Raw genomic sequence first — 24,946 nt, forward strand, 5'->3', positions numbered from 1 at the left:
ATATTGGCTAATCCAGTATTAGATTTCATAAAATATGAGGTGAAGTGGAAGGTAGTGATACTGAGGTTGGCATTATTTGAAAGACAGCATTAAGATGTAAATATAATCTTATATTTCCATAGTAATTTTCCTTTCTAGGTGTATTCACATTTCATTTTATTCTGATAATAAACCTGTAAGAAAGATTCCTTGTGGTTCAGTTATTTCAGTGTGCCTGATTTTTTCTAACCCTATTTTTGAATTTTTTTTTTTTTTTTTTGCAAAGATACTGGAATGGTTTGCCATTTCCTTCCCTAAATGAGAAGCTGAGACAAACAGGATTAAGTGACTTGCCCAAGATCATACAGCTAAAAAGTGTTTGAGGCTAAATTTGAACTCAGAGACATGAGTTTTTTTGACTCCAGGCCTGGCATTCTTACCACTGCATAAGCCAGGTATACTATAAAAAAGGTATAGAAGAAGCAATTAATGTGCCCTAGTTTTCATCTGGGCTATAAAGACTATAAATGATCTGTAAAAGTCTTAAAAAAAAAAAAAAAGCCAGGATAAGGAGTCAAGTCTCTGCAATCTTTGCCTGGAGGGCAGCATCACTGTAGAAGCTGAAATTTGTATCTCTCAGGTGTTTCTTAGAAGTAAGAAAAATAAATTTCCCTAATGACAAAAGAAAAGGGACAAAATACTATCAAAAGGTTAGAAGATACATACTTACTTCTTAAATTCAAAATTTTTCCAGAGTTCACTGATTTTGATCTGTACTCCTGGCTTGTTTTCAGCATTACGATGATTTTTCTTCTGCATACTAATAAGCTTCTTGCTTAGTCCACTGACTTTGGCTGGGACTAGTGGTTTGATCTTATTTGTAGAAAGAGATCCCACTGACGTAGATTTAGAGAGCCCAAGAACCTACAGTTTTTAAATGCCACATAATATTAGGAATAGCTCTTTCATAAATCTATAATTATCTTCAATATATTTCATATTATACTTCACAGGTTAGCAAAGAAACATAATCTATGTGCAAGACCTCCATAATTGTTTATAAGTCTTATTGAAATCAAATTAATATTTTACATATTGTTTTGTTTTAAATGAATATTTTCAATGGTATATTTTATTAGACTACTAATTTTAAAAAGGAGTACTCATTAGGTTTTTGTCAATTTCCTAACAGATTGGATTTTACATTATGTTTGAGATGGAGACAAAAATTAATACGGTAGGTGTCTCCAGAAAGAGTAACTTAATAAACAGAAGATGTCACTGTTCTCTTAGGAAAGGAGTGCTTCAGTATTAGGACTATATAGTATTTGCAATCATTTATTATTTGGCTAAAAAATAAATTTGTCGAGGTTTAACATATAATCATCACTACCATCAAACATGTATTGACTGTGTATAAGATGTTACATTGCCAAGTGCAAAATAAATAGTATAGACACAAAGTATTTAAGTTTAAAGGGAAGTGCTTATATGTAAAAGCTGGTCAGTTAAGAAAGAAGATTTAAGCTAGGTCTTAAATTAAACAAGACAAACAAGAAATGAAGAGAGGACATTGCAGATAAGAATAGAGTGAATAAAAAATTCAGAGGTGGAAATATACAGCATGCCTAAAAAGCTGACTGAAGCAGAAAATAATGAGGAGAGGGGTAGATAGAATTGTGGAAAGCCTTTGAGAGAAATTAATATTAATAATTAAAAAAGAAAGATCCAAGCTTTTTTTCCCTGCCCTATTTTTCTGTCCAAAGCTCAACCTCTGAAGAACATTGGTGACATCTACCAAAAATTTTTCTCACCTACACCTCCTTATATATAGGTGAAGTCCCACTCATTGTATTCTACTCAGGTTTGGGTGGGAATAAATTCTTTGATTCAATTCCCCAAGACTGGGGGTGATTTGGAAGTAAATCACATGTAAGTAAATCACATTCCCGAGTCCCTCATTAGAACAGGCATTCTCTCTCATTATTTGTTAACCAGTCATATTCAATTGCCTACCTCAGGAACATCCACTCTTCCAAGGGCACATAAGTACTGAGTGGATTTCATGAGGGATCTTTGGCTTTTAGGAGTGTCACTGATCCCTTTTATTCATATTAGGCCAGCATCATTAATACAATGATTTAATTATCCAAACATTATGTCTCTAGAAATTTTTTATATGTCAGACTTTGAATATACATCTGGGGAAGGTTGGTATTAATTTATCTCTTGGTGCATTGATCTGGGACCAATTTCAGGACACTGGACAAGAAGGGTATAAAGCATTTTGGGGGATTTTGGTGGGGAGCCCATGAAAACTAAGGGTACCTCTTAGTTTGAAGACCTTTTTAAAAAAATCTTTTTGTCAGCAGTCTTTATTTCTTTTAATCTTTCTGAACTGTATTTTAACTGCCTGGAGAAGTGCTTCTATCTGAGTGTATTACAAAGTATCATTTTAATAAAAAGACTCTTTGAACCCTTGGATTCTGGGAGATCCATTGTACCAGATACAAACTAATAGATTGGATTAAAGGGATAGGGAAGTTTTTTTAAAGAAAGGGAAGAGAAGCAGATGCCAAGACGCCAACCTTTGAAATTGCTGACTAGGAGAATTTAATATTTGAAAAATAGGGAAATGTTTTGGGGTGGGGTAATCTGGTTTTATGGTAAAGATAATAAATTTAGTTTTAAATATGCTGAGTTGACGAGAAATTCAGGACTGAATCAAGAAATAGGTCAGAACTAGAGCAGCTTTGAGAGCAAGTCACATGGGGTTGATAGTCTTAAGAGAATAATATCACTCAAATAGTTGTCCCAAAATGACTCAAATAGAAATGGGCAGTACATAAGGAATGCTACAGACCACCCTTTAATTTAGAAAACCATATATTAACATTATACATATTCTATTAAAGTTTTGTTTATTTCGTTAAATCTTTCCCCATTACATTTTAAACTAGTTCCTAGAATTACTAAGAAATATTGTAGGTCTAGTATTTTCCTAATTGGTCTAAGTGATTAATGTTAAAGCCAAGATCTCTAATTAGAAAGAGAATACACAGAAGGCATAAAGGATACTATGACAGTTATATTTAAATATTAAAGAGTTATGTTAAATTTTCCTTAAGTGAAAAGCTAAAAAAACTACCATAAATGATAAACATTGACAAGCTGATATTGATTCTTATTCCTCTTTTCTCAGACTTTCAATATTTCATTAATTCAATGCCACAGGAAACTGGATAAGATGAATTTAAAAAAAAAAAAAAAAAAGACTTACCTTGTTTCCTAGGGTTGAATCTTTTCTTTTTGCACACAAAGATAAATGTAGATGAGAGCTCTGTGACTTCTGATTATCAGATGGCTTGGAACTACAGTCAGATTCCTTGGGGGGGAAAAAAGTCATTTTTGGTGGGCATTTTTATGGAGAAGCAGTCAACCAATGAACATTTATTAAGCACTTTTATGTGCCACGCATGAATTAAGCACTGGGAATATAAGGGAGGCATAAGACAGTACTTATTCAAGATGCTAAAAAACAGCACACAAATAAGTAATCTATGTAACATTATAAATGTCAATAATCTTATGTACCCATTAATTAATTGCGTGAGGTTTCATAAGAAAAGCTATTAAAAATAAGAATAGAGGAAAAGAAATAACTAAAAGGGAAAAAAAAAGATATTCTCTAGTGATTTCATTTAAGGAAATGGCAGAAGTAGTAGATAGAGAAATAAATTACAAATCCTAGGAGTATATTTTCTTTATAATAGGAAAGCCCCCTTGCACAAGTCTGATGTAAGTTCTGTTTTTGTACAATGTTGAACTACAGAATGTTGCTTACTATATTACTAATGCTTTATTATAATCTAGCTAATAGTTTTCATAAAGAATCAAACTTAAAATTAATACTATTTCTGCCCAAATAACTACTTTGGCTATTTCTCATGTTACCAAGCAAAAGAAAATATAAGCATTTACCTAAAGCAAAAATATAGTTTTAAAATATTTCCCCAAGAGGCAGTTAGCTGGTGCAGTGGACAAAGCACTGGCCCTGGAGTGAGGAGAACACAAGTTCAAACTTGACCATAGACGTTTAATACTTTCTAGCTGTGTGATCCTGGGCAAGTCACTTAATCCTAATTACTTTAGGAAAAAATATTAGATAGATAGATGATAGATAGATAGATATGTATGTATGTATGTATGTACCTATCTAACTATATGTATTTCCTCAAACAAGAAAAGCTACTGAAATAATCAAAGTTAATTAAATTTCTCCTAGTTTTACAGAGATCATGGGATGAGCAAAACTTAGAAATACAGATCTAAATAATTGGAGAAATATTAACAGATTGAGCCAATATTTTTTAAAATGACAATACTACTTCAATCAATAAACTTATTCAATACTTTACTAGCTTCTAAGAATATAATGAAATAACAATACAAAATTCATGTGTTAAAACTAAAGGTCAAGAACCTGAAGGGTAATAATGAAAAAAAGTGGGAAGACTCCATTGTACTACAAAGCAATAATGATTAAAATTATTTTGTATTGGTCAGACAAAACCAATGCAGACAAGATTAGAAGGGAAGCAATAAGCTGGGAAAACATATTTACAATTAAAGGTTCTTTATTGATAAAGGCCTCATTTCTAAAATATACAGAGAATTGACTCAAATTTATAAGAAATCAAGCCATTCTTCAACTGATAAATGGTCAAAGGATATGAATAGACAATTTTCAGATGATGAAATTGAAACTATTTCTACCTATATGAAAACATGTTCCAATCATTATTGATTAGAGAAATACAAATTAAGACAACTCTGAGATACCACTACACACCTCTCAGATTGGCTAAGATGACAGGAAAAGATAGTGACAAATGTTGGAGGGAATGTGGGGAAACTGGGACACTAATACATTGTTGGCGGAATTGTGAATACATCCATCCATTCTGGAAAGCAATTTGGAAATATGCTCAAAAAGTTGTCAAACTACACAGCCTTTGATCCAGCAGTGTTACTACTGGGCTTATATCCCAAAGAGATATTAAAGAAGGGAAAGGGATCTGTATGTGCAAAAATGTTTATGGCAGCCCTTTTTGGAGTGTCTAGAAACTGGAAATTGAATGGATGTCCATCAATTGAAGAATGGCTAGGTAAATTGTGATATATGAATGTTATGGAATATTATTGTTCTATAAGAACTGATGGCAGGATGAATACAGAGAGGTTTAGAGAGACTTACATGAACTGATGCTAAGTGAAATGAGTAGAACCAAGAGACCATTATATACTTCAACAACAATACTCTATGAGGATCAATTCTGATGGAAGTGACTCTCTTCAACAATGAGAGGATCCAAATCAGTTTCAATTGATCAGTAATGAACAGAACCAGATACACCCAGCGAAAGAACTCTGGGAAATGAATGCGGACCACAACATAGCATTTGTACTCTGTTATTGTTTGCTTGCATTTTTTTCTTCCCAGGTTATTTTTACCTTCTAAATCCGATTTTTCTTGTGTAGCAAGACAACTGTTTAAATATGTATACATATATTGTATTTAACATACTTTAACATATTTAACGTGTATGGGACTACCTGTCATCTAGGGGAGGGGATGGAGGGAAAGAGGGGAAAAGTTGGAACAGAAGTTTTTGCAAGGGTCAACGTTGAAAAATTATCCAATACATATGTTTTGTCAATAAAAAGCTATAATAATAAAAAATAAATAAATATAAATAAAATTATTTTGTACTGGTGAGAGAGAGAAAGGGATAAATTGAATGAGATAGCTTACTTAGAAGCAAATAAACACAGTAGTTTATTTGATAAAAAACCAACAGATTCACTACTTGACAAAAACTGCTAAGAAAATAGAATAGAAATCTGGCAGAAATTAGGTTTAGATCAATATTTCAAACCATATATCAAGATAAATTCTTGACACATGACCTAGATATAAAAGATCGAGTAACTCATTATGTTTTGGTTGTACTTATAGGGGATATACAAACAGGATAACAGCTCATGCCCAAATACAAGTTAAAATGGACAATTCTGATTACATAAAATTAAAATTTTTGCATAAACAAATCTAACAATAAAAAATTAGAAGGGAAACCAGTAACTGTGGAAAAAAGTCTTTGTAGCAAGTTTCTCTAATAAATGCCTTATATTTAAGTTATACAAAGAACCGATTCAAATTTATGACTAGTAGTCATTTCTGAATTACATAATCAAAGGTTATATGAACAGGAAGTTTTCAAAGGAACCTAAGCTATCAACAATAATAAAAGAATGCACTAAATTATCAATGACTAGAAATATACAATTTATGCAACTTTGAGATTCTAATTCACATCTATCAGATTAGTAAAATATCAAAATACCTAATGACAAATGTTGGTGGATCTGTGGGGAAACAGGTACATTAATACACACTTGGTGAAGCTGTGAACTAATCCAGTCATTATGGAAAGCAATCTGGGATTACACTCAGCTACATAGATTATAACTCTGATAGATATATAGCCCCCCAAAATAAAAATAAGTTAAAAAAAGATCCAAATGTTAAAAAATAAATTAGAGCAACTTTTTTTGGGGGGGAATAAAGTCCAAAATTGCAAAGTGAAGAACTATCTTTCTATTGGGAAAATGGCTAAACAAATTGTGATAGATGAACAAAATGGATTTTTTAAAATACCAAATTAATGATAAAATTAAGACAATTTTGAAGGGAATTAGTGTAGACATATACTAATGGAGAACAAAGTGAATAGAAACAGGAGAAAAAACATTTATAACAATAAACATCATGAAAAAAATAAGCCTGCAAGACTGAAGATGAACTTAAAATACAGAGAGCATGCATTTTGGGAAAAAAGGCTAATATGAAATCTATTTGGTAAAGCAATAAAGCTACATAGCCAAAAATCTGTTCAAGCACAATAATTGTAGAAATATGCATAGAAAAATTACACATGTTTAATATATAATGGATTACTTGCTGTCTAAAGAAGGGTGTGGGGAAAAGGGAGAGAGAGAAAATTTGGGAACACAAGGTTTTGCAAGGATGAATGTTGAAAACTATGCATGTTTTAAAAATAAAAAAAAAATCTGCTCAGTGTAGGGAGTACAAATTAATAAAAACTTGTTAACTGAAATTAGACTACTAAAATTAGCTTATTAGTAATTAGATTACTAAAAAAAGAAAGAGTTCATAATGATAATATAGATATAACAAATAATACTCATGTGCCTTATGAATCAATGAAAGATATTAGGTTAAATATACTTTTAAGATTAGGTTTACTATTTTGAATTTTAATTAGCTGAGAAACGGCAATTGACTGATGTCTAGAAAACAAAATTAAATAAAATATTTTGCTAACAAAAACAATCATTTCTCTTAAAAAATAATTTTATATAAAAGTAAGTACATCATGTTATGGAAGCAAACAAAAATTGAACTAACTCACCTCAATTCAATTTGGAAAAAAATATATAAGCCACTTTGTATACTACAATGTGCCCTCTGTTTATATTATTATCAGGAATGAGACAATGGTAAACTTAATTGGAAAAGGGGTAGTTTGATGAAAACATTGTAGAATTTGGAAGCCAGAAGTTCTGGATTCAGAGACTTGGGCTGATACTTTATGTGACCACAACCCCCGCACTCATTTATATGTATATATAAGACATGTACATATGTATGATTCTATGAATGAAAAAAGTGACCTAAATTATTTGTTCTTTCACAGAAGGATTCAAAGACAGAAATGGTTAAGTTAAAACATGTAAAGCACCTACTCTTCAAAAAGGAATATTTTCATGATTGCAATTTAATCCATCTGGGTATTCCATCTACCACTGAGGATCATAAGCCACCCACATATCCTATTCTTAATATCTTTCCATAGAATAGACATAAATTTGTATTAAGAAATGTTCTTTCACAGAATCACACAATGAAAATCATAGGAAAACTACCAAAAATGTCTTCATTGATAATGAAATCATATTCTATCCTAGATTGATATGTAAGGCTTTATTAAATGACTTACCTCTGAATCAGAATCCTTGCTTGATAGATGAGAGAGCTTTGAGGAATCCAAACTGTTTTGGGATAGTTCCAAGCTTTCCTGAGATTGCAAAGAACCTCCCATTTCAGGAATGGGAGATGTGTTGCCATCTAAAACATCACTGTTTTCTTGAGACAAACTGGCTATTTCATTAGTATTCTTAGTTAAAGGAACTGAGGGTTCATTCCTTCTTGAAAACTGCTGCAAAACTACATTTGGAGATGGGCTAGAAGTCCTTGAAAAATCTCTAAGATTTCCTGACCAACTGAAGCAACTTCTTAGTGTTCCTAAGGTGGGTGGTGAGACTGTCCTTGTGAATTTATTCTCAGAATTTAGAGAATCACGATCAGAGGCTTCATTTAGATCATTCATATTCTGAGCTACATTTGTTTCAGCAGGTTTTTGGTTATCCATATCTTCTGATAGCTTCAGCTCAGTCTGTTCTAGGACAGTAGTTTCACATAAAGATTGGTTGCTTCCGTTTTTTTCAGTGAAGTCAGCTGTATCCACAGGCTTACAGAAGAACCTAAAAGATTAGAAAAATGAGATCCAGATAATTGCAAAATTTCTTCTCAAGGACTCAGCTAGTTATTGGTCCTAGTTATATATTAGTGATTAATAATATCTGAACTTTGATTTCTAATTTAATTTTAATTTCTAATTTAAACAATTACAGAAAATAAGCATATTTTATGATTATTTGAGTGTTACATTTTTGGATCACAGATCTAGAATTGGACAAAACCAAACCATCTAGTCCAACACTTCATTTCACAGATGAAGAAATTAAGGCCATTAAGATTAAATGAATTTGCCCCAGTTCAGAGGTATTAAGTATCAGAAGTAGAATCATAACTCAGATTCTCTGAATCCAAAGTCAGTATTCTTTTCCCTATATCATTCTAATACCTCATTGAGTTATGAAGACAATCTTAGAATTTCAACCTATTTCAGTGGAGTTTAAGCTCTGGCACATTCTAGAAATATAGAATGGATATGAGTAAATGCCCATTGTCTATCATATGAAGAACAGCTACATTAATTCAATGAAGACAAAGTCTTGGAAGGGATGTTTTTCTCGATTAATCAGAGGGACACCCACAATCATAAAACCAAGGAACTTCTGAAGTGAAATATATTTTAGAAAAGGGAAAAAATAAAATTAGTCATTTCTTATAAATAATCCTTTGAGAAAAGGGGTAGTTTGATGAAAACATTGTAGAACTTGAGTCAGAAGTTCTGGGTTCAGAGACTTGGGCTGATACTTTATCTATGTGACCACAAGCAAATCATTTAACCTATTTCCTCCTTTGTAAAATGGAAATAATATTAATTTCACTGCTTACACAACTGGGTTATTGTGACATTGTTGTTTGTAGTAGTGTTTTTATAGCTGGAGGTAAATTTGTCTGATAGAGTCTGTCTACTTCCAATGAAGCAGATATTCTTTATCTTATTCTTTTTTTTTTTATCCTCAAAGAATCTTGATTTATTGATCAATTTAGATTATGCAAATAGTAAAATGTAATAAATTGGGGTGAAGATTATCTGTCAGTAATGTTTATTAAATAAGTCAAACTCCATCAACCTTGTTTAGGGATGTGTACTCCAAAGCCTCAGGTCAAAAAAGCAGAAAGTCCTACCACATGAGACATAACTAAAAGGGGCTGCAGCAATTTCAATGTTAAATTTCCAACCTTGTCCTCTAATGCTATATTTTTTCTTCCTTGGTCTTCATTATCTCTCTCTCTCTCTCTTTTTTAACTAGTTTATTTATTTATTTATTTATTTTTTTAAATAACTTTTTATTGACAGAACCCATGCCAGGGTAATTTTTTACAACATTATCCCTTTCACTCACTTCTGTTCTGATTTTTCCCCTCCCTCTACCTCCTCTCCCAGATGGCAAGCAGTCCTATACATGTTAAATAGGTTACAGTATATCCTAGATACAATATATATGTGCAGAACCGAACAGTTCTCTTGTTGCACAGGGAGAATTGGATTCAGAAGGTAGAAATAACCCGGGAAGAAAAACAAAAATGCAAGCAGTTTATATTAATTTCCCAGTGCTCTTTCTTTGGGTGTAGCTGCTTCTGTCCATCTTTGATCAATTGAAACTGAGTTAGATCTCTTTGTTGAAGAAATCCACTTCCATCAGAATACATCCTCATACAGTATCGTTGTTGAGGTATATAATGATCTCCTGGTTCTGCTCATTTCACTTAGCATCAGTTCATGTAAGTCTCACCAGTCCTCTCTGTATTCATCCTGTTGGTCATTTCTTACAAAACAATAATATTCCATAACGTTCATATACCACAATTTACTCAACCATTCTCCAATTGATGGGCATCCATTCATTTTCCAGTTTCTAGCCACTACAAACAGAGCTGCCACAAACATTTTGGCACATACAGGTCCCTTTCCCTTCTTTAGTACCTCTTTGGGGTATAAGCCCAGTAGAAACACTGCTGGATCAAAGGGTATGCACAGTTTGATAACTTTTTGAGCATATTCCAAATTGCTCTCCAGAATGGCTGGATGTGTTCACAATTCCACTAATGATGTATCAGTGTCCCTGTTTTCCTACATCCCCTCTAACATTCCACATTACCTTTCCCTGTCATTCTAGCCAATCTGACAGTTGTGTAGTGGTATCTCAGAGTTGTCTTAATTTGCATTTCTCTGATTAATAATGATTTAGAGCATATTTTCATATGGCCAGAAATAGTTTTAATTTCTTCATCTGAGAATTGTCTGTTCATATCCTTTGACCATTTATCGACTGGAGAATGGCTTAATTTCTTATAGAGTCAATTCTCTATATATTTTGGAAATGAGGCCTTTATCAGAACCTTTGACTGTAAAAATGTTTTCCCAGTTTATTGTTTCCCTTCTACTCTTGTCTGCATTAGTTTTGTTTGTACAAAAACTTTTCAATTTGATATAATCAAAATTTTCTATTTTGTGGTAAATAGTGATCTCTAGTTCTTTTTTGGTCATAAATTCCTTCCTCTTCCACAGGTCTGAGAGGTAAACTATCCTATGCTCGTCCAATTTATTTATAATCTCATTCTTTATGTCTAGGTCATGAACCCATTTTGACCTTATCTTGGTGTATGGTGTTAAGTGTGGATCAATGCCTAGTTTCTGCCATCTTTATCTTATTCTTAACAAAATTGTTATTTTGATCTCAAGTAGAAGACAAGAATTGTCACAGCACCTGGAACTTAAAAGTACTTAAAATCTCTATTTCTGTAGCCTCCTTATCTAGCCCAGTGCTTGGCATGTGATTGTTATCAGTAAGTATCTGTTGTTACCATTATATGTAAAAGTGGGACGACACCCCCATCTAGCCAATCTCTCTAATGAAAAATACTGTCCACAACATTCCTAGTACCTAATCAACAAGTCCTTGGTGAAGGCAGCCCTCTCCACCTTTGGACAGTTTCAGGTGACTAGAATTTTTCCTTAACAATAAGCAAAATTTCTCTGAAAATTTTAGCCTGAAAAATCTACTTCTACCATCAGGGGGCAAACACAAGTCTGATCCATCTTTCACATGATCATCCTTCAGCTAAGAGAAGTCTCAGTTTGATTCTAGAAGTAAGAAGGAATTACTGAAGTTAACTGAATAAGAGGATTCTATGGTCAGACTTGTACTTCAAGTATGTATGAAGGTGTATGAAAGATGGATTGCAAGGGGAAGAGATTTGGAGCAATGAGATCAATTAGGAGCCCCTTATAGTATTTCAAGAAAGATGTAAGAAATATCTGAACTAGGGTAGTTATCATGTCAGTCGGTAAGAATTTGAACACAGATTATCACTTGCCTCTTGCCTGCCCTAATTTTTCTTAGCTTCTCTCAGAGAAGTATATTTAGTTCTTTCATCGGATTTTTACATGGAACAATCTCAAGGCTCTTTATCATCTTGGCTTCCCTCTCCTACGGATATTTTTCAGCTTCTTCATGCTCTAAAATGTGATATTTAGAACTAAATCACCTCTAGGTATCATTTAGTAAACTCCTGTGGCTTCCAATACCTTTAGAACAAAATGGAAATTCTGGCATTTAAAATTCTTCACAATCTTGCCCCTTCTGACCTCATTAATCTACTTATATTTTACTCTCTCTCTTAACTTTATAGTCCAGCCATGTGTCCTATTTATTGCTCCCATATATGAGATTGTAGCCCCTAATTGAACTCATTGCTCCAAATCTCTTCACCTTCTAATCTCTCATATACCTTCCAAAGAGATTTTCTTTAAGTAAAGTCTGACCATGGCATCCTTTCATTGATTAACCTCAGTAGTTTGCCATTACCTCTAGAATCAAACTGAGACTTCTGTTAGGCACTTATAATCCTTTCTATCAATCTTTTAAGTCTTCACATTGATTGAAACTGACCTTCTTACACAGGATCCTCCCCTCCTATCTCTATACTCTTGTCCTGATCTCTCCCATATCAGGGATGCAATCTCTTGTCTTCTCTTCTTAGAATCCCTAGTTTTTTTTCACAATTCTGCTCTCAGAGGATGGTGCTATTCTCCCCCTCACCCTTACCCCATATTTATTTTATATACACTTTAATAAGCATGCTGTAAATGATTTGAGGATGAGAGGCATTTCATTTTTATCCTTGTATCCATGGCACTACCACAGTGGTTGGCACATAAAAGGCACTTCATTAATGTTTGTTATTTAGATTAACAGAGTAGAGCTGAAAAGGTAATCGATTCTGTTAATATGATTATACCTGCTTCTAGTCCCTGGAACCACAACTGCACCACATTCTTCATTTTTCTTCTGCAAAAAGGATGCAAATTTGTTTCTTACTTTAGGCCGAGTATTCAAGGTTTCTTTACTGGAAATGGCATGTTCTGCATCAGGGATGAATGCTTCAGAAAACTTCTGTGGCTTGTTACCTTCACAATTCTCCTTCTTGGTTTTCTTAGTAATTGAAAATGAATACTGAGATAAAAGATCATCTTCTGATAGTTCCTCTAAATGCAAACATAATTTGTGCACTTGTTTAACTTAGAACAAAAATATCCCATAGTAAATAAATGTTCTTTGAATGAAATAACTTATTTTTTTATGACCTACTTCTAGTGGCTAAGTTAAATGGATTACATAAAAAGCCCCAAGAGTTTTTGAATTTCAAAATGGATAAACATTTAATACCCACTATATTTGCATTTACATAATGAGTGACTCAAATAAAAAATCTGACACATAATTAATTTATACTATTTTAAAATTATTAATGAATCTTTTAGGCACTCTCTTTGACTCAAATTTCCACACACAAATAAATGGCCCCATGGTAATGAAGTTTAAATAAAGAAAACACAAACATAATAACTTACAAGCAAACGTATGATTAACTAAATAGCACGATTTTTATAACTACAGCTTTGGAGGCCATATGTTGTATTTTAAATGTATTTTTTGGGGAAATACATGGTGTGATTATACTTCCAATTTCAAATCCATTCATTTTTTAGTGTTTATTAGTGTGCACAGTGACCCTGAGTGGACAGTGGAAAGATGAAAGGCATATATAAAGATAACGTCATTGACTTCAAGGAGCTTATAGATTAATTTAAGAGATGACATGTATGTAAAAACCTGTTATCTCAATGCAGAAAGAGAGCAAGTATCCTAAGCCACAAATAAAGTATGATGGGAAAAAGAGATAGAGATTACTTTTAGCTGTGGCAGGGAAAATATCAAAAAAGACTTTATAGAGAAATAGCATTTAATCTGCATCATGAATTCTAGGTAGGTTTTGTAATAAGTGGAGACAGGGAAGTTAGAGAATTCTAGGAAGAGGGAACAGAGGAGGCAAAGAAAGAAATAGTTTGGTTAGAAGCTATTAAGATTTTGAATTCTAGCATCTACACACACTAAGAATTAATAAATGCTGAACTTAACTGACTAGTTGGAAAGGTAGGCAAAGGCTACATTATGAAAGACTTTGAAGGTCAAGGTACTACTTTAGACTTAATTCTGAAAACAATTTTCAAAACATTGTTTGAATAGAGAAAAGTAGGAAGGATGTTCACAGTGCTTTAGGAATATTATTTTTTCACAACAGAGCATAGGATGGACTAAAAAATGAAGCTGCATTATGTAGTTAAAAGAGCCTTAGATCAAGAGTCAGGAGACTTGAATTGGAAACTTAAATGAAATACCAGCTGAGTGATCTTGGGATAACCCTTAAGTATTATGAGCTTCAGTTTTTTTATCTGTATAATCTAACAGTTTTTCTAGATGACTGCCAAGACCCTTTCCAGGACTGACGTTCTATGGCTTAATAAGATCAGTTAAAGAACATGCACAGTAGTCCAAATTAATGAGATACCAGAGCAGGGGTAATAGAAATGCAAAGGAAGGAATGAAGCGTAAGTGTGTAGAAGAGCAGAACTATCAGGATTTGGTGACTGAGGAAAAGAGTCAAAAATGTTTATATGAGATTTTGGAGCCTTTGGGACACAGTTTGGAAAGGGGAAGAATTTAACATTTAGATAATAAGTGATCAAAAATTTTAATGATATTCAATATACAACTGGAAATGTAGGAAGGAAAAAAAAAGGAGCTGTAGAAATTGGAAGGAATAAATCAAGGGCAGGAAAATCAACTGAAAGCTCAACATAAAAGACACTGAGGGAAGAGTTTCAGAAGAAAGGGAGTATTAGCCAACAGTGTGAAATCTTGCTGAAGTATCAAGGATGGGAATTAAGAAAAGGCAATTAAATTTGGTGCCTGGGTTACCACTAATGACCTTTAAGAAAGCATTTCAACTTGGCACTGGAGACAAAAATAAATTAATAACAAATTCTGAGAATTACTAATTCTCAGTTCTGTCCCTCATAGGAGACAGATGGCAGTAAGCCAAGTGATTAACTAATGTAGAACATTGGATTTGGAGTAAGAAAGCCCTGAGTTAAAATGTGACTCTAGATACTATCTGTATGATTCTGGGCATACCTGTCTGCTTCAATTTCTTCAGGAGTTAAAAAAAAAAAAAAAAAAAAAAAGGACGATAACTTTCTTAAGGTTGTTTTGAAAATAAAAAGATAATATTTGTAAAGCTTTTTGCAAACCGTAAAATGCAATATAAATGCTAGTTACTATTATTATTGTGTTCTACCCTCAAACTAGCATGAAAACTTTTACATTTTTCTAACAGAAACAAGATATAAAACTTTTCTACTCTCTTCTCTTTTGTTACTTAGATCCTCTGGGAAAAGAGAATGAGGAAGTTTTGGTACTAAGAATATTAGTGAAAAGATGGACAAAGAATAGACGAAGAATCCTATTCTACCATAGCTAAGAATGAATGTATATAGCAATTGTTTCTGTTTTGGCCAGAAACCCTGAAAGTTTTCCCCTCTCAGATTGATTTTACTTTTTGGATTAAGTAAAAGAAGCCATTTTTGCCTCATTTCTTACCTAACTTTAATCATCAAATGGGCATTGCCTCAGAAAAAATGAGATGTGTTAAAGACTTTAGCTTAAAAAGGCCAAGGTCTCCCACTGCATCCAGGGCCATCTCCCATGGTCCTGATCTATGTGAAGGATCTATGAAGGAGAAAATAAAGCTGATGACTTTGCATTGCCCTTCTTCACTTAAATCCAGTTCACTTGCAAGTCATTACCTCTCCTTCCTGATGTCATGACTCTTCAGAATCAAACAGCAAACAATAAGTTTAGAAAAGTTCTGAAAGTTAGGTAAAAAGTAGGGAAAGGATACTGCTATGCTACATCATCATTGATATTTTAAAATATCTGAACATGGACAGGGGTTAGGCCTTGTTGAACTCAGGGAGGGAAAAGGGAGAGCCAATGGGTTTAAGTTACAAGTAGGGATTCTGACTAAATATAAGGAAAGGACTTAATAGGATTCAGAACCATCTATGAATGGAAAAGACTACTTCAAAATAGTTCTCTGATACTGGCAGTGTTCAAGGAATAATAGACGACTTATGACATAGTTAACTATAGAGAATGGTTGTTTTATGTAGATTGCTGAAGAGTGAATTTTAAATTCTCTCCTAAGCCTAAGATTCTGACTTTACAATGACTTCAAGGGTTAGAAATTAGTAAAACAAATGTATTTGGATTATTTTGTTAGATTCAATTATTATTTGAATAGTTACTCTTATAGTATATATATATTGTGCCTCTATGTATATTTGTATATACATGTATGTACAAGTATACATATACATACAGAGATATACAATATGAAAATTTTGGAAAAACTAATTATTTAAATAAAGATGCTCTAATCCTAAAATACATGTCCAATCAATAAATTTTTATTAAGTGCCTGCTATCTACCAGGCACTATGATAGGTACTCTAGTCTTAAAGGAGATTATTATAAATGATGACTCAAACAATAATAAAGTTAAGATATTGGCATATAGTTAAATGATGGTACAAAATGTTTGTTATTCAGATTTGTAAAGCAAAAGTAAAAGTTATATAAGAGGATTTATTTATTTGCTTATGTAATAAGTGTAATAAGAAAAGGCAGGATATGGGGCTTGAAGTGTAAAAACAAAAATATCAGAAAAACAATCTCAACCAATTAGAGAAAAGTAATTGATTACCAAAAAAAAAAAAAAAAAAAAAAAAATCAGCGAGGCTTTACCTTAATATTTACACTGTTTCTAAATATAATATACCACAAAAGCAAAATACTTACCACTTCTTGGTCTTTTTATAAATAGTTTCTTCTTTGGAAGATTTAAACCCTTACTACTAATAACTTTCTCAGTGCCTGCAGTAGTACATCTTTCCTGTAAAGGTGTAGTATCTGAAACAGCATCTAATTTAGGTGTTAGGCAATGGTTCCTGTTCCAAATGCTATTCACATTCCATGTCTTCTGATCAGGAGCTTTGTCATTCCATCCTTGACTTCTTGACTGATGAGGCTAGAAAATTAAAAAACGAAAAAACATAAGACCTATGTGAAGGGGAAAAGTCAACTTAATTTCCTTCTGTGGTCAAAATAAATTAATATAAAGTTTATAAATTTGATAAATTACCCTTATAAAGAACAGCTGTTAAGGATACATCTGCCCTCTATTAACATTTTCTACTTTAGCAGTTCTACATTTTCCATTAAATAGCTTGTGTTTCTAAGTCTGTTTCTCTTCAATGAAGTGTTAGTGACCTTGATAGCCCATCTCTAAGAAATAAAGAACAGGTCTGCCTAAGATGGCATTATAGAAACTTATTTTATTACATTAGATAAAATATGAAATACAACAACATTCTAACAATTTTTCTGGTGATAAGGAAGGCATCACTTATAAGTGCAATTTGGAATAGACTTCAATATATGCCTACTCTATGTTTCTAAAAACTAACATCATAAAATAACATACATGTATCAACTTTTTCTCTTTCAAAACATGGTTTAGATTTAAACAAAAATTATTTTAATTATAAAATTGTTAATTCAATTTTTATTCTCCACTATTAAACAAAAGATTCTCTTAGGGCAATCTATACATATTATATAACAGAAGCCACTTTACCATGCCAGTCATTGGGTATAAACTAAAAGAATGATTTAAAATAATTAGCATAATACAGTTCCCCAAATGTAGTTAGTAGGATGACTGCACAGCATGACATATTACAAAGAGCATTGCTGTAGGGTAAGCAGCTATGGAATTCCAGTTCAGTTATTAGTCAGTATGCAGGAATAGCTAGCTTGCTGGTTTTGGAGTCAGGAAAATCTGGATTCAAATCACACCTCAGATATTTATTAGCTAGGTGACCTTTTTCCTCATCTAAAAACTGAGGTGATTGGATTTGAAGGCTTCTAAAGTTACTCTCAGGAAAAAAAACCTAGAAACCTAATATGTTACTTTTTACCTGATGGGTAAGTAGTCACATTTTTCTGGGCCTCAGTTCCTTCATATCTAAAGTTAGGGGTTGAAGTCAGATTATTTCTGAGGCATTTTTGAGTTCAAAATTTTATTACTCAGATTGTATTTTATAGACCAAAAAAAAAAAAAGATTAAATATTTATGACAAAATATTAAAATCTAATAAAGATAAATAAAGATAAATCGTAACTGAGGTAGTGCAGTATAATTGATTGGAGGTCTAAAAAGAGAAGAATTAAGAGGCTTGATATGTAATGATAAAAAATTTTTTTTAAAAGGTATCTTCATAGGAAGAAGAAGAGGAAAAGAAATTCTGGATTTCTAAATACTTGTGTCTCTAGAAAAACTACAATAATTAGCAACACTAGGCTATTTGCTGTCCTGACAAATTTGGCATTCTGACCTCACAGCAGGGAGAAAAAGATCCATTGGAGTTCTTGGAACAAGAAAAAATTCTAAGTAACTTTTAAGCTCCCCAAATGTCAACAGCAATACAAAGCTGCAGTTGGAAAGGATTTTAAAGGTCATCTAATCCCCAGCTTCTTAAACTGTGGTTTAAGATCCCATATAGGATCTTGTAACTGAGTGTGGGGTTCATGAAATTATGATTTGTTATCAGTAAATGTTTGATTTGTACACCTATTTTATATATCTATATGACCAGAGTTATGTAAAAATTTCTCAGTGAAAAGGGGTTGCAAGTGGAAAAAATTTAAGAAGCCTCCTCACTATGCAGGTGATTCAGTCTGTAAACAGTATTTATTAAGTGCTCCCTATGTGTCTAACCCTATGCTAAGTGGTAGGGATATAAAGAAACATAGAATACAGTCCCTGGCCTCAAATGAGTTTACAATCTAATGGGGAGAGAAGATATATATATGTGGGAAGGAAAAAGATCAAGTAAGGAAAAACACTAGCACTAAGGAGAATTTTAAAAATTTACTGTATAAAGTAGAATTTAAACTGGGACTTGAAAGAAGCCAGAGAAGGCAAGAGGCAAAAAGGAGAAGGAAGAGAATGAGATACAAGACATTAATAAATGATATATAGGTCAAAATAATATAGGTGGGGAGAATCTTTGTGGAGTGAAAATAAAAATGTTGATCAAGGGCACAAAAGTCAGTTAACTACCATTTTTAAAGTGTTTGCTATATGCTGGCACTGTGCTAAGTGCTTGTTGTTCAGAGAAGTAGAAAAGAAAGAGCATAGTATTAAGTTACTGAAAACAAAGGAAATTAAAAAAAAAAAAAGGAGTAATTAGATCAAGTGTATCAAATGTCACAAAGAAGTCGAGATGAGGATAAGACAAAAACCCAAACAATAGTGATATAGCATAAACCTAAATAAAAAAGCAATTTCAAAAACATGATTTTTAATATAACCACATAGGGCCTTAAAGTTATTCTTTTATTATGGATAACCTAAATAAAAAAGCAATTTCAAAAACATGATTTTTAATATAACCACATAGGGCCTTAAAGTTATTCTTTTATTATGGAAAGACAATGTAATTTCTATAAAAACGAAATGTAACAAAGCAAACAAAATTGTTTCTTTTAACTGCTACTCAAATTTAAGGCTTACTTAGATAAATATTACCAAATGAAGTCAATGGTACACCTCCAGAAATGTATTTGAAGCATGCTTTTGCAAAGTATTCAATTTTTAAAAAAGTTACCATAGCAGTGTCTGGGTTATAATCATCAATTTGTTCCATTGTATTTATATCTTTATTACCAAGTGCAATTTGAAAGGCAGTGATATCATCAAAATATCTAAAAGTCAATCAGATTAAGGAAAAGCATTGAACCTCATAACCTACAAAAGAAAATCTACAATGCAATGGGTAAAAATGTTACCTGCATTAACTGGAAAAAAAATCTACAAATATGACCAAAATCACACGATTAGTAAACACATATACATTGGTATACACAAGAAAACACAGTAATTTTTTTATGATAAGTTCTTGTTCATTTATTTACACATAAGTGGCAGGAAATTTGAAAAGATAACCAGGACTTTAGAGCTCCAGAGGACCAGGTATCTGGGGGCTTCTGAATGAAAAAGGAGAGTCCAGGCAGATGAAGGAGTAGTCTCTCCTACGCGCATATCCCCATATTCTCGAATATCTCTCTTGATCACCTTAGTTGCCATGCTACTAAAAACCAATATTGCCTTTGCTATGTGTGAATTATGTCAATGACCCCAGGGCTACCTTAATATTACTCTCAAGTCAGTCTTCATTTAAAAAAATGTTTCATGTTTAACTCCAAGTAAATGCAAAAATGATTCATAAATGCTGTTGATAAGTGATTATTTATAAACAAAAACCTTCCTCTAATATGTTTCCATGGAAGAGTAACTAAAACAGCTTTAAAAAATAGCATACACACAAAAAACATACTTAAATAAACTTAATAAAATAAAATGAAAAAATAAAATTAAGACCTAACTTTTCTTATGTGAGAATGTCACAATGAACACATAACCATAAAAGTATAGATGAAGGACAAGTTAAATTCCACCATTCAGTTCACAAAGGATACTGTCCAGCATAGTGCAGTGTATTTGGATCAATGTCATCTTCATAGTCATTAAGAGGAACAAGTTTCCTTTTGACGGGATCAAAGACTAGTTGATAAAGAAAAGTATTGTTGGCTCGAATAAATCCATTGATATACTCCTCTGGTACTGTTATATTCATCTTAAGATAATGCCCAAGTTTTTTGATAACCTAATAGTAGAAATCAAAAAGTTACTCATAAGTTATCTTCAATTAAACAAAAAAACAATGCCACATTCTCCAAATATATCTGAAATCTTAATACTGTATTTTATTCTAATTCTAGAAAGGACAAGAAAATAAAAATTACTTATTTCTGCATAAACAGCTACAGAAGGACAAGACCAAATGACTGTCTAAGGTACAAGAAAAGATTGTAAATTGAACTAAAATGCTTTATTTCACCCCTTTCTCAATCCATTAATAAGAAATTGAGGAAAACAAACATCAAAATGATAACATCTACCCTGTTTCCATTTTTTCAATTAACAAATTAATATATTAAAAAAAAAAACCTCTACATTTAAATGCTGTTAGGTTAAAAACAGTCAACTAAAGTGTTGAGTCCCCAAAGATTATTTGCACTATTTAAATAGAAAAACTTCTTTAGTGGATAAAGACACTGATGAATTTAGTTGTTTTGGAGGAAAATTAACAAATCAGAATTTTTATAAAGGTAAGAGCAAACAAAATAAAGGATTTGTAATTGAGAATCAATTCTATTCTTGATTCTCAGAATTAATTACCTTTGGTCCTTTCAGTATTGAATACCCCATTTTTTTTTAAATCAGAAAATAATACTTCATCTCAAAACTCAGGAATAAAATAATGTTAAAAACATCAAAAGGTTCTTGATGACTAATTTGAGATGCATATATGTTAATGAAACTAATTTATGAATCTGAAGCTTTAGATAAGGTTATTCCAAAACTTAAGAGCATTTTCAATTGATAACTAATAGATAATATTATCAAAGGAAATGATATGTTATCAATATACTGAACTGGACCTCAGACTTCATCAGTAGAGGCAACTTTTCAGTCAGCAAACCCCCTCTTTTAATGTTCTACTAAGGCTTAATAATAGGCATATGATCTGATTTATAGACTCAAAATTTCCTAGAAAGGGGATTAAGTGGCTTGCATATGTCAACAGGTCTGAACCCGGGAAGTCTTGATTCCAAAGTTCTATGCAGCTAATTACAATGCTTCTCAGATATACTGAAACTTTTAAAATTTATCTTAATTCAACTGTTTATTCTAACCCTGGGGGGGGGGGGGGGGGGGGAAAGGGGAGGGAGGTAGAAATCTAGTCTCAGAGACTAAAGTTTGAATTGAGTAAAATGATGTATACCTTTATAATATCAGGATTATTGGCTATTTTTAGTAATTTGCATGCCTTGGCTAAGCCAATTCCATGGAGTGATGAGAGATAATCACAGCCTGACAGAACACACATGTAACGAAATTTTTCTTCAGTGAAAACATCCCCAAGCTGTCTGCACATTCCCAGTCGAGCCTGATCAATTTCCAATCCATTTCCAAGTTTGTCCATTTTTAAAATCACCTTGAGTTTGAAAGGAAAAAAATTGTTAATCTTCAAACAGCCATTTTTCTTTTATGAAACAGGTCATCAATTAGTCATTATAAGTGATAATTGTTTTATCTTATGGATTGCAATTACTTTAAAAATTTGTGTTTAATGAGAGAGTATAGAAATAAAGAGAAATTTCCTTAAAATGATAAGCAGCCTTTACCTAAAGCCATCAACAAACATTATTTGTAATGGGGAAAAGGTAGATACATTCCCAATAAGATCAGAGTAAAATAAGGATGCCCATGACTGCTATTATTCAATACTGTACTAGAAATGTTGGCTTTAGCAATAAGAAAAAGAAATTAAAGGAATTAAAATGAGAACTTAAAACTATGATAGCATACTTAGAGAATCCTAGTGAATCATCCAAAAACCTATTTGAAACAATTAATAGCTTTAGCAAAGTTGCAGTATATAAAATAAACCCATACAAATCATCAGCATTTCTAAGCTCAGCAGCAAAAAAGAGAGATTCCACTTAAAATAACTGCAGACAAAATAAAACATTTAGGTGTCTACCTAACCCAGGAACTATATGAACATGATTACAAAACATTTCTCACAAAAATAAAGTCAGATCTAAACAATTAAAAAAATATCAATTGCTCATGAGTAGACTAAGCTAACATAATAAAAATGACAATTCTCCTTAAATTGTTTTACTTGTTTAGTGATGTACCAAACTGTCAAAAAAATTATTTTATAGAAAAAAATAATAAAATTAATCTGGAAGAACAAAAGGTCAAGAACATCAAGAGAATTAATGAAAAGAAAAAATACAAAGGATGTGGTATCCTATTAACAGTACCAGGCCTAAACCCTATTATAATATATCTACATCTCATACTTCATATCAAAATAAGGTTAAAATGGGTATATGATTTGGTCATAAAGGATGATACCATAAGCAAATTAGGAGATAGTTTACCTACCAGATCTTTGGAAAAGGGTATGGGCCAAAAGAACTAGAGAACACTATGAAATACAAAATGGACAACTTTTGTTATATTAAATTAAAAAGTTCTATCTAAAAATAGAACCAACACAAAGATTAAAATTTTTATAACCAGTATTTCTGATAAAGCCCTCATTTCTAAAATATATAAAGAACTATGTCAAATTTATAATACAAGTCATTCCCTAATTGATAAATGGTCAAAGGATATGAACAAAAATTTTCAGATGAAGAAATTAAAACCATCTATAGTGGTCTAAATCACTACTGATTAGAGAAATGAAAATTAAAACAACTCTAAGATACTACCTCACACCTCTCAGATTGACTAAGATGACAGAAAAAGATAATAATAAATGTTGGAGGGATGTAGGAAAACTGGTACACCAATGAAGTTTTAGTATAATTATGAATTAATTGAACCATTCTGGAGAGCAATTTGGAACTATGCCCAAAGAGTATCAATATGTAAATAACCTTTAATCCAGCAGTGTCACTACTGGGTTTGTATCCCAAAGAAATCACAAAAGAGGGAAAAAGATTCACACGTGCAAAAATGTTTGTAGTAGCTCTTTTTGTAGTGGCAAAGAATTGGAAAATGAGTAATAATAAGTTATAGTATACAATTGTAATGGAATATTATTGTTTTATAAGAAATGATGATCAAGTTGATTTCAGAAAAGGCCTGGAAAGTCTTACATTAATTGATGCTGAGTGAAGTGAGCAGAAATAGAACATTGTAGTTATAAGATTATGTGATGATCAACTATGATAGACTTAGCTCTTCCCAGCAATGCAATAATCTAAGATAATTCCAATAGACTTGGGATAGAAAATGCCATCCACATCCAGAAAGAGAACTATGGAGAGTGAATGTGGATCAAAGCATACTATTTCTCTTATTTTCTTTTGTTTGCTTGCCTTTTCTTTCTCATGGTTTTTTCCCTTTTGATCTGATTTTTCTCTCCCAATATAATCCCTTAACCAGGACTAGAACCTAAATATTCTGACTCAACCAGTATTCCTTAAATCTCATCATGTTGATTCTTTTCTTACTTCATAGGATTATTGTGAAGATCAAATAAAATATATGAAGACAATTTAAAGAACACAAAGCATCATAAGATAAAACAAATGGATCCCAAATCTTGAGGATTCACTAGGAAAAGTGCCAAAATTAAACTAATTCTCAAGCAAATCACAAAAAAAATTAAAGCACCAAGACCTTTCCTCATTAATATTCTATAACAGATGCTTTAAGTATACACATTAAAACAAGTAATTCTTATCAATATCCATAATATCAACTTTGACAAAAAAAGCTCTGTTAGGATGAACTTTTAAATACCTTTTTACACCCAAAAGCAAGAAGATCCGAATCCTCCGTGATTATAGCATGTACAATCCCAGTTTTATTAAGGTAGGCCAACTGTGCATCAGCTTCATATGGAGCAACTATGCAATCCACTCCCTGGGCCCGTGCAGCCTAAGGAAAGAGATCAGTATGAAGAAATAACAAGGCAGCATGGAACTACCTGGTCCTCAATACCAAGTGTATCAATATCCATAAAAGTTCAATATTAAAACTGTAATAGGTGATTTTAGAATTCAATGTTTAAACTGTACTAGATGATTTTAGAGTTAGAAGGGAGATGAGAGGTCATAGAATATTTAGCATAAACCTCATCAATCATAAGATCATTTTATTATCAGTTCTCGATATTAATATATTTATAATTTTTTGAGACAGTTTTCCTTGGAGTATCTGCAGAAAGAATTATCTTCTTTCTCTATCATGAATAATTAAAAAATTAAAGCAATATATATTTTA

The 24,946-nt window shown here is 32.2% G+C and overlaps 1 protein-coding gene across 2 annotated transcripts in view; it reads right to left on the reverse strand.

Moving 5' to 3' along the window:
- The window catches only part of EXO1 (exonuclease 1), a 32,653-nt gene that overhangs the window by 1,005 nt on the left and 6,702 nt on the right, over positions 1 to 24,946 (reverse strand). For both annotated transcript variants that reach the window (XM_051993504.1, XM_051993505.1), the window contains exons 5-13: positions 24,464 to 24,601; positions 21,918 to 22,130; positions 20,548 to 20,735; positions 19,677 to 19,773; positions 16,804 to 17,032; positions 12,842 to 13,088; positions 8,064 to 8,607; positions 3,260 to 3,364; positions 710 to 903 (exon numbers count right to left, since the gene is read on the reverse strand). In XM_051993504.1, the coding sequence (XP_051849464.1) occupies positions 710 to 903; positions 3,260 to 3,364; positions 8,064 to 8,607; positions 12,842 to 13,088; positions 16,804 to 17,032; positions 19,677 to 19,773; positions 20,548 to 20,735; positions 21,918 to 22,130; positions 24,464 to 24,601 (1,955 nt within the window). The remainder of the gene's footprint in view (positions 1 to 709; positions 904 to 3,259; positions 3,365 to 8,063; positions 8,608 to 12,841; positions 13,089 to 16,803; positions 17,033 to 19,676; positions 19,774 to 20,547; positions 20,736 to 21,917; positions 22,131 to 24,463; positions 24,602 to 24,946) is intronic.

Source organism: Antechinus flavipes, chromosome 4 (assembly GCF_016432865.1).
Source record: "Antechinus flavipes isolate AdamAnt ecotype Samford, QLD, Australia chromosome 4, AdamAnt_v2, whole genome shotgun sequence".
In the NCBI taxonomy this organism is placed as follows: domain Eukaryota; kingdom Metazoa; phylum Chordata; class Mammalia; order Dasyuromorphia; family Dasyuridae; genus Antechinus; species Antechinus flavipes.